The sequence below is a fragment of the Culex quinquefasciatus genome, chromosome 2, assembly GCF_015732765.1.
Source record: "Culex quinquefasciatus strain JHB chromosome 2, VPISU_Cqui_1.0_pri_paternal, whole genome shotgun sequence".
In the NCBI taxonomy this organism is placed as follows: domain Eukaryota; kingdom Metazoa; phylum Arthropoda; class Insecta; order Diptera; family Culicidae; genus Culex; species Culex quinquefasciatus.
The window spans coordinates 42,557,976-42,576,997 of record NC_051862.1 but is presented as its reverse complement, the minus strand read 5'-3'; the positions used below and the strand labels follow the sequence as shown (position 1 = coordinate 42,576,997).

Genomic DNA, 19,022 nt, shown 5'->3' with positions numbered 1-19,022 from the left:
AGTTCAATGAAAAAAAAACACATTTTTTGTAAAATTTCAAATGTTGTTCAATTTGTCTATAAAAAAAAACAAATGATTTTAAAAAATTTCAAATTATAGGATTGGTGATTTGTCTCAATTCATGTGACTTTGCCATCAATTTCGTCTGAAGGAGGTATTAGACTATGGCAAACAAACAAACTCGCTTTTTTGTGATTGACAGTTTTCCAAACTCACAAACTTGTTGGCGACAAACTCGGCAAAAAATTGAAAAAAAAACAAGTAATAGTCTAATATATTAGGATGCAAAACGTGTTTGAAAATGTATTTTACACCAGTTCAGATGTTTTGCAATCATTAGTTTTCAAAAAATGTAAGATTTGAAGGAAATAAAAATTTTAGCTGAAAAAAACTTTTTGCGAAACTTAACATTGAAATTTTTTCAAATTTTTTAAGCATGTTTGAGTTGATTTTTAAATCAACCCAAACATGCTTAAATATGATTCTAAACGCAGGGAAATGCATTCTTAACTGATTTCAGCTGATTGCACTTAAATTTCTATTGAAATTTTGAAGTTTTTGTAAAAAATATGTATTTATGAAAACCATAAAATATTGTAGATGTATGAGAAAGGCAAACTTAAAATACTGCAACTGGCACCACTGCATTCACTATTGTAATAAAAGCATGCTGGCTGCACACTAAAAAGGGAAACACACAGTGACGTTGATTGCTCGAAATTTGAAAGAAAGTCAGTTAAATGCTGACTGAGCGCCCCTGTCATGATCGTCATTACGAAGAGACCGGCAGTGAACGCACACGAAGTTGAAACGAACGAATGCCGAGCTCGACACCCAAGCAGTTGCGCGCCACGACGGCTCTCTTTGTCTTTCTTTCTCCTCTCTTTCTTGCTTGTGCTGCTGTGCTGCTTGGTGACAGCAATCATTTGAGTTTGAACGCACGAGCTCTGCGCGAATCAGAGAGGTGGTGAGAGTCAAATGGCTTTGCGTTGCGCTCCATTCGTTAGAGTGTAAACAAACGAAAGCAGATTTTTAAACACATGTGTTTTGCACTATACCGAAATAAAAATTAATCACTAATTTTCGTTGCCCGTTTTTTTTGGGCAATAATTGAAGTATAAATTAAAACTAAATAAACTTAAAATTAAGAAATAATCTCGAAGACATGTGAGCGGTAGAGAAAAAACTCGCGATAGGTCACCCAAGGGTTAGCGCAGATCATCTAGAATATTTTGCATGCGTTTGATGCGTCCCGACGACTGCGACTTCAAGCTTGCAAGCTGCCGGAATAAATTCCCATGAAATATGCGGTGATTGGCTGCGAGCAAAACAAGATCAGTATCGCTCGTGAGCTTATTAAAAGCTGCATTTATTAACGACCTGTGATCGATCCGGAGGGGGCCAGATCATTCAGTTTGACTCTTGAAGTAACTCTAGATCTTGAAGCTAGTTTAACCAGTAGGTCACTTGATAGCGTTGGTGTGCGAGAGAGGGTGTAAATTAGTCGTTCACATTATTGTCTTTATTACTTTTGCATTTAATTTGCCTTGAGGGGCCCCTGGCAAGTGGTGGAGTTGGTGTCTGCGCTAATTGTATCGTTCACACCTTATATAGGCAGGAACAAACAGAAACCGGTGCGCGGTACGGGATTTTGCGATGTTTTCATTTTTGCAGAAAGCGATTCGGTTAATTGGAGCGGAAAGGTGGCAAGTTATATATCTGAAGATTTAAATATTTGATTTGAATTCCATTTTTAATTCCTGCGATTTTGAGCTTATCTCTAAACACTAATTAAACACAGTATTCAATAGAACCTCATTTTGTCGAACTGTAAATGAAGATATCATCTCGAACAAATCGTCTTCACTCCAATTTCCCACCCGTAACAAAACGACGAAAAGATTCATTTACGTAATGAATTCCACTAATTGATTTCCCAGCATCACACCTTGTTCTTCCACCACCTCCTCCACCATCGAAGGTGTGAAATACGCAAATCCAGAAACGGAACGTTATCTCCGGGGGATGATCACCTTTGCTCACCACCTCCATTTTTGCCTCCACCACTTCGCGAGCATCGCAAATTAGAAAGAATCGTCCCGAAATGAGAATTTAAAACGCTGTTTTTTTTTGTCTAATTTTATGTTAATTTGTTCTATTCGACACGCTCATTAATTTCGACATTGTCTTTTTCTCTCTCTTTTCTATTTGCAGAGACTGCCAGCACTGATCCCACCGACAGCAAAAAACATGGAATAATTCGTGACAATCGTGGAACCACCCTAACGGCAGCATAAATGTCGAACCAAGACCCGGTACCACCATAGTGTCCCCACCCGCGAAAGTGTGAGTGTGTTCTTGTTCAGGAAAAAAGGGAGTTTCGGTGAGATAGCCCTTCGAAGAAAAAGTGTGTTGCCAAAAAGTTAGTTTTAGAAAATTAGAAAAAAAATAAGTGAATCAGTGTTAAAAGTAATCCGGATGGATACGATGGTGTTCGACGACGAGCCGCCACCCGAACCGCGGGACGGGTGGCTCCTGGTGCGGATCTACGTGCCCGAGCTGAACGTGTACAAGTGCTTGCAGTTCCCGTCCGATAAGGTCGTCTGGGACGTCAAGCAGCAGTGTCTGGCATCGCTGCCGAAGGTAGGAACGCAATTTAGTTGTTTTTTTGGTTTGATACTCACCTAATTGCAAGCCAATTTCTAATTAATTCCTTTTGTAATGTTTTTTTTAAATTATTTATGTTAAATCATTATCAATAACTAAAAATCTCCATCAATATCTAAAATAAAATCCATAAGTATCACATTTTTAGGATCTGGCAACCCTGTATAAAGTTAGGAGCACTTGAGTAACTGATAAAATTTTAGTTCTGATAGTTGGATGCTGTAAATAATGAATCAAACTGTCTTTTGCTCTTCATATACATTACAAGATAGTTTTTTGGAAGACCTTCCTCATGAGTCATAACTGTTTGAAAAATCTGGCAACCGTGAAATGAGATATCCATATTTATATGACAAGTTGCTGCTGAGCAATTCTCTGAGACTTCGGGCAACTATTATTTTTTACTGCAATTTTATGTAATTTTATTTGACATCAGCTTCTAATTTGAAATCAAATCTACTACCGAAAAGTTAGTAAGTCCTGTTAAGTACTTAACAATAATTTTGATATAGTACGCCATTGGCCTCTTAAAGTTTGATTTTAACTTTAAAAAAATCAATTTTTAGATTTTTAAGAACAGTCCATGAGTGTTCATTTCTGAAAACCAAGGTTGATAATTTTTTTGTCGATAATAGCGTCTAACAAAAACAATAATGGTTATCGATATCGTTATCGTTACTCCATTCTATTGGCGTTATCTCATCGACGATAACGGACTATAACTCATTATTTTAAATCTTTCTAAAATTGACTTAATCAAACCACATTATTTCAAATATCCAATACTTTCAATAAGATTGTATTGTTTTATAATGTAGTAAGTTTCAAAGTAAAAATATTCAAAAATTATCACATTTTTATAATACACTCAAATAAAAAAAAACATATTTTTTGAAAATACCAATTTTTTTATAATTTGAAATATGAGTTTTGAACAATGCGAAATTTTGTATGCATTTTCACATTAAATACATTTTTTTGTAAAATACTATTTTTAACTTGATTTTTCATGTATTGCAATATGAGTATCAACGAAGCAAAATTTTGAATGTATTTTCACTAAATTAGAGTTTTTTTTTTGTTCAATCAAAACCATATTTTTCAAAAACTACGTTTTCATTGAAATTTCAGTATTTTTAGAAAAAAATACGTTATCAAGTAAAAATTTTAATATTTGACATACAAAACTCTAACAAAGTGATAATTCATACACAATTTTACTTCGTTTGTCACCCATATTGCAAATTATGAAAATTTGAGAACTTTTGAAAAAAACGGTATGTTGTTAATATTTGAGTAATTTACTAAACAAAATCTCTTAATAAGTGAGAATGCGTGCAACATTTTGCTTCGTACGGTACCCACACTCTTTAATTTTTTTTACTGAATCCGGTAGTTTAAAATGATCAAAAAAAATTCAGAATTTCGGTTGTACGATGAAGAATAATGAACTTTATTACCGAATTTCCGTAAGTTTTTACCGAATCCGCAATTTTAGTGTACCGAACTGTTTAGCATTTGAAAGTTCGGCAAACTTTGCCGAATTTGGTAAAAAAATCTGAGTGTGCATATTATAAAAAAAAGTATTTTCAAAAAAACGCGATTCTTTATAAAAAATGTAATTTTTACAAATAAAATGAAAATGTATGCTAAATTTCACCTATTTCTATGCATACTATGCCAATTATGAAAATTTGAGTATTCAAAACAATATTTTTTTTTAAATTTGAGTATTTAAAAAAATCAGATAAAACAGAAAAGCATACCAAATTTCGGGTATGTAATATTTTGAAAGTTAAAGGCGTAATTTTGAAAAAAAAAAACCCTTTTGAAAAGTTAGTCTTGCTTCCCAAATTTGTAATATATGTTTTCGAAGAAATCTGAAATTTTCTCAAACTAAAAACTGTTTTTTAGTTTATATCTCAAAACCGCCGTTTTTTCACACGAAAAGTTAGAATGTGCAATGGTAATTTTACTAAAAAAAATCTTTATATTTTTTGTATGACAGCAAAATTGCATCTATTGAGCTATGGCACAAGTTGATCAAACCTCGTTTGGCTGTGTTGCCAATTTTTAGATGGTTTTACATCATAGCAAAGCATTCGAAAAGTGCTTAACACAATTTTTTTTCGATGATAGCGTGACTTTTTACCTGGAATTATTTATTCGAAAATTTCAGAAAATTTACTTCAAATTTATAAAAAAGTTTTCTCTACACATAAAATAAAATAGCGTAGATTTTTTAAGTGAATATAAAAAATTCCAATTCTCTTTAACATTTGATAAAGTCGGTAATTAATGGTTTGCGCCTTTCCAAATGGCATTGGATTGATATTATAGAACTATACGCAAACATTTTTAAATATAGAGCAATTCCAGCCCAAAACAAGAATTTTATAGGTTTATTTTTCTCGATCCTCTCCGATTTTAATGAAACTTTGTAGACATGTTATCCTAGGCATTTATAAGCCATTTTTGTGTATATGGAGCCAGTTACACTCGATAATGACATTTGAGAAGGGCGTAAGTGTTTTAGTGGTAAAAAAAAAACTTTCTCGTGTCGTGAGTCTTTTTGTAACATCTTAGACTATTTTCACAAAAATTTTGAACGAAAAAAATCTTGGTCTCATTTTCAAATTGGACTTTTAAACAACAAAAAAATTTTAAAAATCAAAAAATCTCATAAAAGTGAAGTGTTTTTTTCACTCAGTGTATTTGTGTGCCCGTCAAATTTCCTACACGTTTGTCTTGTACCACTTTTTGATTCGATTCCACGGCTATTACGAAATACAAAAATATTGAAAACACTTACACCCTTCTCAAATGTCATTATCGAGTGTTACTGGCTCCATATAAAAAAAAATGGCTTATATATGCCTAGGATAACATGTCTACAAAGTTTCATTGAAATGGAATTGCTCTATACTGAAATTGCAATAAGTTAATGTTTTCAAACATCTTTACAGTTTTCATTCTTTTTTATAGTTGTTGACATTGAAATGAAGATCTACAAATTTACTACTTCCTGAAACACTTTCCCAACCAAGGAAAGCCACCGTTTCAGGGTCATGTTTTTTTCTTTGAAGACCTGTTCACAGTTTTTCTCAAACGCTGAAACTAGTCGCTAGTCGTCCCCAGTCCTCTAGTGGTGCACATTACGCATGGGCCTCCGCGATGAATGAAAGTTGCTCCTCGGAGGTGCCGGCACTTCAACCCCTTTTTGCCACATGTCGTTTTTGTTCCGTCACTTGACTTGTTGTGGACGAGCTTTTAATCGTTGTTTGAAAAAATAATTTTAATCTGGTGCATTTTTCATTCTAAATTTATCAATTTTATTTGTTTTGAGATTCTTTTTTTAATTATTTATGATTTTTTAAACCATTTTGAAATATTACTCCTTAACCTTACACTTGAAACCGCTAATCGCTCCAGCTCTTTCACTCTCTTTCCCTCCACTCTTGCGGACCTCTTCAGGCTGACACTTTGACGATTATGGCGGCACCTGAAGTGGTTTAGTGTCACACACACTCAAGGCAATGAAATGGACAATTCCGGGGGAATTAATATGGGTCGTCGTCGCCTGCTGCTGCGATGATGGGAACTCATCGCCCGTGTGGAGGTCATGGGCGCTCGCTGAGATTAGGGCCCTTTATGAGCACTCTTTGAAAATCTGATGGTCTGAAGCAGGCCGTGGAATGTCAAACGACCGATTAGGGTCGCACGGAATTCGATGTAGACCTTTTGTGAGATTGGTTGTTTCCGGTGAAGGTCTGCGTGAACCTAGTTTGTAAAAGTGTCAACAAATGCTGATATAGTGCTATTTAATGCCATTGAAAACAATTGATTTTGGGTAATTTGGGTCACAAATCCTGAAATCCCCGCCAACAATGATTGATTCATCGCGACCTGTCGCGATAAGCCGAGCTCGATTAAATCCAATAATCCGCGACGCAATCCGACAGCGCCGACGGCGCCCCCCTAATCCAGCATTTTAGCACCCTTCAACCTCGGGTGCAGCGTTGCACGTGTCGTCAGATATACGCCGCCTTGACAGCTCTAGTCAGTCGATACAATGTAATCCGCAAGCCTAGAGAGGAGAGTTAATCCGAGTGCTACTTTGTGCAACTGCATTAAGCGAGTCGATGATTTAGGGCTTTCAAGCTGTAAATCTTCGCTTTATCGGGCTGCTTGCGCGTTGATGAAATCCAGTGTCAACGCCTACTGCTCATCACTTGTTCCGTGTTCAAAAAGAGCAGTAAATTGGCACTATATCTTCATTTAAAGCAGTTTAAGTCCTAAATAAGCACTATCTTAGATTTGCGATTGCGTGCAAGTTGCGTACCGACTTCTTCGGGACGTTTACCAGATTACCGTGTTTACCCGCTGTCAACACCTCGCACCGCTTGCAACGTTGACACAGTGAGTCGACCCTTATCTACCGGATTGTAAACATTGCCGCAGCTCTTCGCGGGGCCTACTACGATGGTGTAGCGATTGCCGAGAATACCCCCGAGGTAATTGAATTCACCGTTGCGTCGCGTTCGGTGACGGAAGTGACCCTGGACAACACACCGGGAAGAGTGCGCTGGACCACTTGACACTGATTTAGCGCGGTTCTAACGCGAGGTGGGTAGACCGTCGCTATGGCTGTCAAGCGGCGGCGTCACAGTGGCAATAAAAAGCGAAAGGTAGCCATTGTTTGGGGGGTAAGGTTGAGACCTGCAGAACTGTAGCCCAGACGGCGGCTAAAGTGCGTCATTTAATGGAAATAAAAATTATAAAAACATCAACTTGTGGCGGCTGCTTCGCAGCGGAACTGTCAAAACAAGGTCTAAGAAGGCATCGGGAGCCAAGATGATGAAAGAAAGGTGGGAATGAACTTCCAAAATCTTGTTTTGCTTTTGACGAGTTCTTACGGTACAACCTTGATCATTTTGATAGTTTTCTGAATCGCTTGATGTCTCGCTGATTCCTTCTCCTTCCTTTCACTTCCTTAGTCGGTATGACTGAGTAGGGATGATCATCATCATCGCAGACTTCGAAGGCGGTCCAAAACTGGAACAATTAAGTCACCTTCACCGCGACGTTCGCCACCTTGATTTAAGGAACTTTCAAGGCCACCAGGCTTATCTTGCTACAATTTTTTCCGAAGAAGTCTGAAGCGATCAGGGGGTTTTAAACTCGTTCCTCCTACTCCACTAATCTATTATGACAGCGAGGGGGACGGTTCCTTCCACAACTCCGAACCAGGTCATAAAATGGGTGACTGTGAACAAAGTAGAGCAGTTGAAAATGAAGCCCGCGATTAAGATATTAATTCCATTAGCATTTCGGAGGTCGTTCGTGAAGGTGGTCGCTGCTGCCTAGAATCTACCCGCGTCGATCTAGGTTCCAGGTTGGTGGCGTAATGACTTCCCTGTGGAGGGTGTTTTTTTTTTCGTTGCTCTCTGCTTTTTTCGCGGAAAAGTGATTGTTTGACGTGTGTCGGGTAGCGTGTGTAGTGGCGTGCCGTCATGGGGCTGGGACTTGAAAACGGCGAGGGAGATTGGTCAATTAGATCAATTTTAATTTTAGAAGGAATATTAATTTGAGATCGCTGATAGCGTGCACGGGGAGGTTCCCGCGACGTTCAGTATCAAGATCAATGTAAGATTGGTTAAAATGATGTCAGTAGAAAATTTAAACTGTAAAAAAGGTTACTTAAATATCTCGGAACTGGCTGAACGGATTTATGCCGGATTTGTTCCATTCTTTCTAATTTGGAGTCTCATCAGTCTTTATTGAAAATTATAAAGTTTGAGTAAATGTTTTGAAAGTTATACACAACAAATATTTTTATGAGACTTCGGATAATCGAATCAGCAACGATTTTTTTCCTGTTTTTTTTTACGTGTCTTACTTTTAACATCAAATTCGAGTTCTGCGACTCCATTTTTGTCAAATTTGAATATTTGATTGCCTATTGAGCGGGACCGTGGTGTAGGGGTAAGCGTGATTGCCCCTCACCCAGTCGGCCTGGGTTCGATCCCAGACGGTTCCGGTGGCATTTTTCGAGACGAGATTTGTCTGATCACGCCTTCCGTCGGACTGGAAGTAAATGTTGGCCCCGGACTAACTTTAAAAGGTTAGGTCGTTAGCTCAGTCCAGGTGTAGGAGTCGTCTCCTTGGGTCCTGTCTCGGTGGAGTCGCTGGTAGGCAGTTGGACTCACAATCCAAAGGTCGTCAGTTCGAATCCCGGGGTGGATGGAAGCTAAGGTGTAAAAAGAGGTTTGCAATTGCCTCAACAATCAAGCCTTCGGACACTTAGTTTCTAGTAGGAATCTCGCAATCGAGAACGCCAAGGCAATGCTGTAGAGCGAACAATTTGATTTTTTTGATTGCCTATTAAATTTCAAAATACATTTTTTCAATATTCCATCACCGCCATTTTGACCGCCATCTTGGGTTTAAAAATTCTTAACAACTTTAGAGTAGTTTAGGGATTATACTTAAGCTCGACTTTCAAAAATAAGCAAATAAAAATATTTTTTTCGCGATTCGATTATCCGAAGATTCGATTATCCGAAGTGAATTGTTTCCAACACCTTCGGATAATCGAGTCTGGACTGTTATCATATTTAAAAAACTAATTGACTTTATACATTTTATTGCATTGATTTTATAGTTATAGCCACTATTTATTTTCGTTTTTTTTAATTTTCAAAATACTGCTTGAAAGAAAAGCAACTCTGAAAAAAATATTTTTGAATGGCTGAGAAAATGTTGAAATAGTAGTTTATGCAACAAGTTGCAAAAAGAGGATTTTTTCAGCACGAGTTGTACATTTATCCAACGAGGTTCACCGAGTTGGATAAATACGAAGAGTGCTGAAAAAATCAAGTTTTGCAACGAGTTCCATACAACATTTTTTGCAATTCCAAAAAACACACACTGAGTGAAATTTCATGTCAAATTTTCATGTGTTTTGTCAATAAATCGTTTAAATCAAAAAAATGTTGAAAAGTGTTACTTTTCGAAACAAGTGCTGAAAAGTTCAACTTTTCAGCACCCATTTGAGTGCTGAAAAGTAGAACTTTTCAGCATTAATTTGAAAAGTGTTGCTATTTGATTTGGGTCTCGTGGCGCAGGGGTAGCGGCTTCGGCTGCCGATCCCGATGATGCTATGAGACGCGGGTTCGATTCCCGCCTTATCCACTGAGCTTCTATCGGATGGTGAAGTAAAACGTCGGTCCCGGTTTCTCCTGTCTCGTCAGAGGCGCTGGAGCAGAAATCCCACGTTAGAGGAAGGCCATGCCCCGGGGGGCGTAGTGCCAATAGTTTCGTTTCGTTTTGCTATTTGATTCTGTTATTTTTGGTACAGAAAAGTAGGCTATTTCGTCATTCAAGAATGGCAGGAAAAGTAAGTAGTTTCACGACGGAATTGCAAAAAAATATATTTTAAAAAGTTCAATCAAATTTGCTATGAAAAGAAATACCAGCTAAATTTTTGATAAAGGGCACTGTTTTGAAGTTTTAATCACTTTAAGGTTTTATTTTTCGGAAATTTTTACACCCTTCATGTAAAAAAACTTCTTTTAGGAAAACCATGCCTGAAAGAAGAGTTTGAAAGCTGACATAATTTCCTACACATTCCTCTCTGAATTTGGACAGTTGTGACATACAGCCTCACAAATAATTCGAATCGATAAACATGGTTTTTTTCAAAAGTGTAACCTAATAAACCTGTAATTTTTAACTGACGACATCCTGAGAACAGTTGATTCAGCTTTCAATGTTATCAAATAAAACTATCTTTAATCAAAATCTAAATTTTAAAATCACGCTGAATTTTTTAAAGGTTTATAAATATGAATTTTCCTGCGTTTCCAATCATATTAAGCATGTTTGGACTCAATCAAAAATATTTTAATTTTTTGTGGAATTCCAATGTACAGCACCGCAAAAAGTTTTTTTTTTTGCGAAAAAAAAATCTTTTCAATACTGGGCAGATGTAAAATGCATTTGAAAACACTTTTTTCATTCAAATGTTAATGGCTTGTTATTTAATCAAATTTATGCACCATGTACTACGGTTTAAATGATGTCTTTTTGATCGATTTGGTGTCTTCGGCAAAGTTGTAGGTATGGATAAGTACTACACTGAAAAAAAATTATACAAGGTAAAAAAAATTTTGGTGATTTTTTATCACTTTAACTTGATTTGCCAAAACACACTATTTTTATTTTTTTAATATATTTTTCAGGGGACATTAAATGCCAACTTTTCAGAAATTTCCAGAAAGTGCAAAAAATCTTTGACCGAGTTGTAAATTTTTGAATCAATACTGTTTTTTCACTAACATACTAACATTTCAAAAGGGTCAAACATTTAATATTACATCCTTTTGAAATGTTAGTCTTGATTAAAAAAAAATAAAATATTGTTTTCGGAAAAAAATAATCACTGTGACTATTTGAAAAAATAAATACCTAAGAATGACTATAACTCGAAAACGGTGCTCTTTATCAAAATATCACTAAAGTGCTTTTTTATTGCAAATACGATTTAACATAGAAAATTGAAGTTGAAACATATTTGCGACCTATATTTCGGTCAAAGATTTTTTGCACATTTTGGAAATTTCTGAAAAGTGTGAAATGTGAAAGTGAAATTAAAAATCATCGATTTTTTTACCGTGTATAATTTTTTTTCAGTGTAGTCCTTAGCCATACCTACAACTTCGTCGAAGACACCAAATCGATAAAAAAAAATCCTCGAAAAGATACAGATTTTTGAATTTTCAAATATCATTTTTGTATGGAAAGCTGCCAAATTTGTATGGAAAATTATATGGACAAATTAATGATGCAAAATGGCTTCTTTGGGCATTCCAAAGGCACCAAAAAAGTTTCAGCCGGATTAAAAAATACAAAAATCAAAATTAACCTATTTCGTTGAGAATTGCTCATTTACAACTTTACCAAATCAATCAGAAAATCCCATCTCATTTTTTTAAATAACCATTTTGCATGATCAGCCCGCAAAATTGTATGGAGACTTGTTTGGAAAAATTTATGATGCAAAGTTGCTTCTGTTGAAATTGGGAATTTATGAACAAACTTTCATGTAAACCGAAAAATTCAAATTAAAAAATCGTGAAGTAATTTGCGAAAATCAAGAGAACTACTCTTTTTCAAATATTTTTTTCAAAGTTCGCCGAATTTCTTATATTATCTAAAACATTGAAAAACGGCTCACAAAAGACCATTCTAAAAGCAAAACACAATTAATCCAATTTGAAACATCCAGCAAAGCAAAGCAATCGAACCAACAAACAAATCATTATCCTACCAGATTTCGTCTAATCATGCTGTTTACGGCCTGATATGAGCAATTCCACGAACACAAGCTTCCTTGTTATTTTTTTTTCCTTCAAATTGACCACCCACATGGACCGTGGACCACCAAGTCAAGGCCAACACTGTGTGTACTGCAGGAATTGTGCAAAGTGACGTAATCGCCAAAATGATGAAAAAAAAGAACACCTAAAACTGTGGATAAAATTATCGTATTACAGGGTCGAAATTTTACATGAATCTTGTGTAAATTTACATACAAGTTTAGCATTTAAAATCGCATTGCAATGATGTAAATCTACGTTTAGAGTTAAAGACTTCTGTATAAAAATACGTTTCATTAAAAAAATATGGTACCATTAAATTGTAGCCAATTTTTTTGTCAGATATGTAAACTTGTCAAAACATGTGTAAATTAACATCTTGTTTTGTGTAGTTTCACTGTTTTTTTTTTCATAAATTGACATAAAACAAACTGGTAATCTTCTACCATCACATTTTTTATCGAACAAAATATAACTTTTTTATCTGTTTGAAAAGTTTAAAGTTTTGAAATATGTCGCATACGCTACTCTGCACTACTCAATTCATAATATGACGTTATCAGCACACCAATGTCATTATCAATTGTGCGTGTACCCACAATTGCACACCGCGTAAATGCGGTTCACACACCAAAAAGTGTGAGCTTTTGTCGGCTTTCCACCCGCAATTGATTGTGTTTTCTTCTTGTTTGCTTGTTTTTTTTATTCAACACCAACTTCCTCTTCAAACGAGCGGAACATGGTCCGTGGCAGCCGATTAATTGGCCACCGACGCCGCCAAGGTAATTATCGCGCTGAAAATTAACTGATAATGGAAATTACAGTAAACAGCCCCCGAACTCCTCAAATATTGGCGTACATTGGTGGGAAAGAGGCAAATAAGTCTTATCGCCGGCTGGTGGCTTTGGACGGAAAATCGGTGCCGTCTGAAATCCGAAAATGAATGACATAATGATGGTCATTTGTGGACACAAATATCGCTGACAGGCGCTGGGAACCTCTGATAGCAGCGCGCTATCGGAAATATTCGGCGATGTGATGTGAATGTGGGAGGTAGTAACACGTTTTTGGGTGAGATAAGGGAGAGCTTTTCGATTATATAATTGATGGGGTATTTTGGGAATTTCAGAAAAAAAGTGACCTAGAAAAAATGATAAAAAGAAGCGTTTGAAATTAATCATTGCAATCTCCGGCCAAAAAAATGGAAAAATAAATTCGGGATAAACAAAAAAAAACAAAATTCAGCTTAAGGTAATAAGATCCTAGGAAACAGAAAGAGCAATGAAATTTTCAGATCTGATAAATTTTCCTTTTTAACTAAAGTACGGCTATAAGCCTGCTCCAAAAACAACTTTTCATTTAAAAAAAAACTTCGTAGGTCCACCTTAATGTATTGACTCCACCTTAGTCTATTGACTCGAGTAACAATTGGAATTTTCAAGAGATAAATTTTTACTCAAGCTCAATTTCATAATTTTCATAATTTAAAAAGAGTTAAGAGTTTTTCAGTATAAAATGCCCTAATTTTCAAAAAATAACACATTTTTTGAAGGTATTTAAATTTTTAGTATTTCAAAAAATACAGTATTTTGTGAAAAATTTAGAATTTTACACAAAAACTCCATATAAAATTTTGTGAAAATTAGGTAATTTAAAAAAAATAAATTTTTGCTCAAATATATTTCATAATTTTCATAATTTAAATAGTGTAAAGAATTTTTCAGTATAAAATTCCCTAATTTTCAAAAAAATGCACGTTTTTTGAAGGTACTAAAATTTTCAGTATTTTAAAAAATACTTTTTTTAGAATTTTACACGAAAACTCCATGTAAAAATTTGTGAAAATTAGGTATTTTGAGCTAAAAACTCTTTTGCATTGAATTTTTAACAACATTTTTCGTATTGACACCCAGTTTGCAAATGAAGAAAATTTTAGAATGTTCGAAAAATACTTGTTAGTGGAAACTCTATTGAACAAAAGTTGAACCTTTTAATAGTTTTTATCATTTCAAATTTCAAACTTAACAAAATTAATATGTGGAATTGCATGAAATTTTCTTAGCTTTTCAGGTAAAAAGAAACATCAATTTCTTAAAAACGGTGCACTTGATCTAAAAATGTGTTAAATTACTTCTGATATTTTTAAATGTGTAAATATTTCGTTTTTTTCCAAAAAAATCACTTTAAAAAAAACTTATTTTGCGAATTCAAATTCAACTTATATCAGGTCTTTGCAAATCATATTGTCTCTAAAAATGAGGGGACAATAAATTTACTAAAATTAAAATTTTCATTAAAAAAAACTTGTAAAATCCATTGTAAACTATTCAGAAAACATTGTTTAATGCTTATTTATGTATTTTCATTCAAAGGAAGACTTTTGAAGGTCTTTACAAATTTTAAATTTTGGGATCACAGATCGGCTAAAGATGTCAAAGATTAAGAAATTATTTTCATTTATGATTTAATATTTTGTCCAAAAAAGCTAATGCTAATGCTTATATTAATTGTTATTATGTAATTTTATTGGAAATCTTGAAATTTGAAATTGGGTTTTTTTTTTGTCCTCCGAACCTAAATTTTCATGCAACATTGAACATTTCGAAAAAAAAAACTAAATTTTAAGACGCTAAATAGTTTTTTTCAAAATCAAACCATGCACATTAACGACCCCCGGGTCTTTTGTGGTCTCTATTGCAAGTTTCTGCTCGAACCTAGGAGTCCGAAGGCTTGAATGGGGAGAGCACCCAAACCTCTTTTTACTCCAAGGAACCTTCCACCCCAGTGTTTGAACTGACGACCTTTGGATTGCGAGTCCAACCGCCGCCAGCGACTCCACCGGAGTAGGCTTAGTTTGGTGTGTTGTTTGTACTTATGGCATAGGGACGTGGCGTTACATCGTGCTGCCACCTGGTTTTTTTTAAGCGCAAGAGTGTAAAAGTGCTGAGTCATCGTCTAAAAATAGACGGCGTCCTATCTCGCCCAGCAAAATGAAGTCGATAAAGTAGTCGGTTTCGATGAGCAAAAGTGGAAAATGTGGTCTAAAAATAGCGACGCCATCCCCCTATGGAGACGACTCCTACACCTGGAATGACTTAACGGCCTAACAACAACCAAGGCCGGGACCGACATTTTACTTCCTCATCCGATGGAAGGTTGCAGCAAATGGGAATCGAACCCAGAATCATCCGCTTACAAAGCGGACAGCGTAACCATTCGGCCACGCACTGCCACATAGTTTTTTTATATTTTCTAAAAAAATTGTGAAGAAATAAAATTTTGCATTTTTTTCCGATCTGTGGTTCAAAAGATTATAGGATTTGATGATTTGAAGTTTTTGATGATTTTGAAGAATTTATGATTTTAGCAACTAAGGTTTTCAAGAATTGTGGTTTGATGATTTCAAGCTTTGAAATTTTTTAGACTTTACTAAATATTTTGGGACCACAGATCTGTTGAAGACGTAAAAAAATATGACATTATTTTCATAAATTCATTGACATTATGCAAATCTTTGATGATCAAATATGAAATTTAATTTATTTTTTATTTTTCCAAAATAAAAATACAAAATTAAAATCTCGAAAAAAAATGCAAAATATGAGTTCTTATGAAGTTTTGAAGATTTATTTTTATTTTTTTATTTTAGGAACTAAGGATTTCAAAATTTGATAATTCTTAGCTTTGAAAATTTTTAGATTTTTGAGATTTCATGATAGGTTTGCAAACATAAAACTTGATGTTCATACTGCAACTTGTTTCATTATATTAGTTTATTTGCAAAAACCTTGCTGCAAAAAAGTGCACAGCTGCAAACATTTGAACTAAATTTCTTAAATGATTCAACTAGTTTCTCTTCATCTTGAGCCGCTCAGCGTTTTCTTCGCTTCGTAATTTCTTTTATCCCCGGCTACCACGTCACACAAACACACTCTCACACACACACACACACACACCGTGTCATGGCTTCGGCTTGGAATCCCAACTTAAGGTTCCAAAGCGCGGCGGCGAGTGACCCACATTCGTCTTCCCCTTAACCAGAGCCCCCAACCAAGCCACAAGATCGACGACGATTCCGAAGTGATCTCACATGGATGAAATCGTGCCGGCCGATCATTCCTTTCTTTCCTTTTCTATCTATCTCTCTCTTTCTTCTTTCTTAACCAATCACATAATCACAGTTATAACCATGCAGCAGCAGCAGCACACGTGTGCGGAAGAGAGAATGCGCGAGAAAAGGGCATGCAAACATGGTGGAGGAGGGTTTGAAAAGGGCTTGATTATTTTCCAAAAAGTTACCTAAAAAGAGCAACAAATCCTAAAATATTAAAAAAATAGAAAAAAAGAATTTATAAATGTCGGTTACGTCACTCTGACAGCCCACTCGGGTCGGTTTCGCGCCATTGCACACATTAGTCACATATGCCATCATTAGATTGGTTTTGGTCGTTTGGAGCGCGAACGCGCACACGACGAGAGCCTGGTTCGTCGCCACCATCCGCCACGTTTCGCGCAAGTCTCCACGGCGCGCACTTTCGGGAAGCCTTTCTCCCGTAAGGTAGGGTAGGTGGGTCAGTTTTTGGTCATGATTCAGAGGTTTTAACAGTTGAAACACAAATTTCCGTTTTCTACCTATTTTCGTCCTAATGGACCAAATATAGGGCCACCTACCCTTAGAATCGTTTCTGCTGTGGTTATTTTCGTGCCTGGACCGCGTGCGCGCTGCCACTCTGCTCCGAAACCCGTTAGGTTAGGTTCGGGAAAGGTCTTTTAAATTCCTGGCCCGTCGGCGGTCGGCTTCAACCTTCATTTTAAGTACCCTCTCAATAGCTGCTTTCAGGAAACTCTTGCGGTTTCGGGTTCTAACCATTGTTGTGTCCTCCTAGCGCGGGGAAGCCCTTTCGGGATCGGTCAGTGCGCGCACTTAACCTAATTCGGCGGTCCAACCGGTTCCCGCTTGGTCGTCAAACTGGATCAAATGCATTTCTCGTAAAACTGCATCGATCGCCGTCGCCATGTTGGCAAATTTGTTCCAGTTTTTGTGAGGTTACAGAGTAGGCTTCGCGGAACAATGGAATCTGCGCGGCGCGCACACCCCTTAAATCAGCAGCAGGCCTCTAACCGTTTATTGTTGAGATCTGGGTAGGCCTTGATACGGGCGGTGAAGTGTGTGACCAATCGAACTTTTTTGTATTGAACCGCGATGCGATGAAATAATCATCGCGCGAACGTGTGTGTGATTTTGAATAACATTTGGGGCGTTAAAGGTCAACACTGACAGCCGCGAGAATATATCGATCAAAATGGCGGGTTTTGTTTACGTTTGAGCGCAAAGCAATGGTATTGTTGACTGGGCGATGATTTATTTCCCTTGTGGAGTGTTTGAGCGTGCCCAATTTTGATTTGTTTGAAGAGTTGTTTGGAATCACTGCGAAAAAGAGCGCTTTTGTTGACTTTTCAATCATTCATTGAGGCCAACGATGGAATCATCGCAAAATTTCATTCTTCAGTAGTGAACTTTTCTCGTTAAAAAAGTGCTCATTCAAATTGGGAGGGGGGGGGGGGTTCAAAAAGGAGAGGTAGTCCGTTTTTTTATGAAAATCGAGATTCTTGCCTGTTTTGATGGTACAAACAAACAGATTTCAATATTAAATATTTTGTGAACGATTGGTCGGATATGCCCCAAACAGAATTGATTGTTTTTGTTCTTAATTAAATACAAATCGCATAGTGCGCAGGCGTTACGCTTTGTATTTCTTCGATTACTCTTGAACTATATAATATTTTTACAATCTTTTTTAAGCTATTTGTAGATTGGAACAAGACGAACAAAATGCTTCAAAAAGATTGCAAAAATTTTAGTCATTTATTGATAATTTAGTAACCTAAAATTGGAAAAATTTAAGGTATTGGTGCATGCCGGACATTTTTTTTAATTTTATTAGTGATTTTTTGTCAAATTGTACCATTTTTATGTTATAAAATTGTCTTCTCTTAAAATATTCAAAAACGTGACATTTTCGTTCGCCTTTTAAGGTATTTTTTTATCGAAAAAATGTAATTTTTAAAATGTTGAAAGTCCATTTTTGAAAACAAAATTTTCAAGCTGGTGAAAAATTCTCAACAATTTTCTTATCTACATTGTCGATCTAACCCTTGATAACTGAGAACTTTTATAAATAAAATGAAAATCAGGAAAAAAAATAATTTACCTGATTGCAATCAAATGACCCCTTCTTTGTAGCTTAACTTTTTGCAAATAAACACATCAAAAATTAAAAAATATCTTAAAGGGTTAAGATTTTCAAAATCGTGATTTTGTGTCAAAAAGCTAATTAAAAATAAATTTCGTGTAGGTAGGTACTGTTCTTTTTTTCTGAAAAGTCCTAATAACAGCTTTAGACTTTGTTAAAGATTCCAAATCCATCAGAAAATCTCTTTTGAAGATTTTTTCGAAACTTTTCAAATAAGAAATTTTTATTCGACAAATCATAACTTGACCGAATTAAAAATTTCCATCATTTTCTATACCTAAAAAGTTGGCACTATTGGTCCAATATAAAAAAAATGAAAAAAATCTTGAGCGTTGAGTTTGTCAAAATCGAAATTTTGTGACAAAAAGTGAAGTACAGGATTTTTTCCGTGTGCTCATTTTTTCTGATAAGTCCTAATAATAACTTAACTTTGCCATATCTATTCCAAAGATAAAAAACCGATCAGAAAATCAATTTTGAAAATTTCTATAACACTTTTCAAAATATAGTTTATTTTCTCAAAAATCATAACTTGGCTGAATTTAAAACTTCCATTACGATCAATAGCTGAAAAGTTGGTCCTTGTTATCACAAATGAAAAGAGGAGTTTTAAAATAAAAAAAATCCGTGTATTCATTATTATTCTGAATAGTCCTAATCATAATCTAAATCATTGCCGAAGATACCAAATCGATCAGAAAATCACTTTTTAAGATACAGA

The 19,022-nt window shown here is 35.6% G+C and overlaps 1 protein-coding gene across 14 annotated transcripts in view; it reads left to right on the top strand.

Annotated features, from left to right (window-relative positions):
* The window catches only part of LOC6042198 (SH3 and multiple ankyrin repeat domains protein 1), a 254,779-nt gene that overhangs the window by 87,601 nt on the left and 148,156 nt on the right, over window positions 1-19,022 (top strand). For all 14 annotated transcript variants that reach the window (XM_038255171.1, XM_038255169.1, XM_038255170.1 and 11 more), the window contains one exon: window positions 2,215-2,643. In XM_038255171.1, coding sequence (XP_038111099.1) covers window positions 2,479-2,643 — 165 coding nt within the window. In that variant the 5' untranslated portion in view covers window positions 2,215-2,478. The remainder of the gene's footprint in view (window positions 1-2,214; window positions 2,644-19,022) is intronic.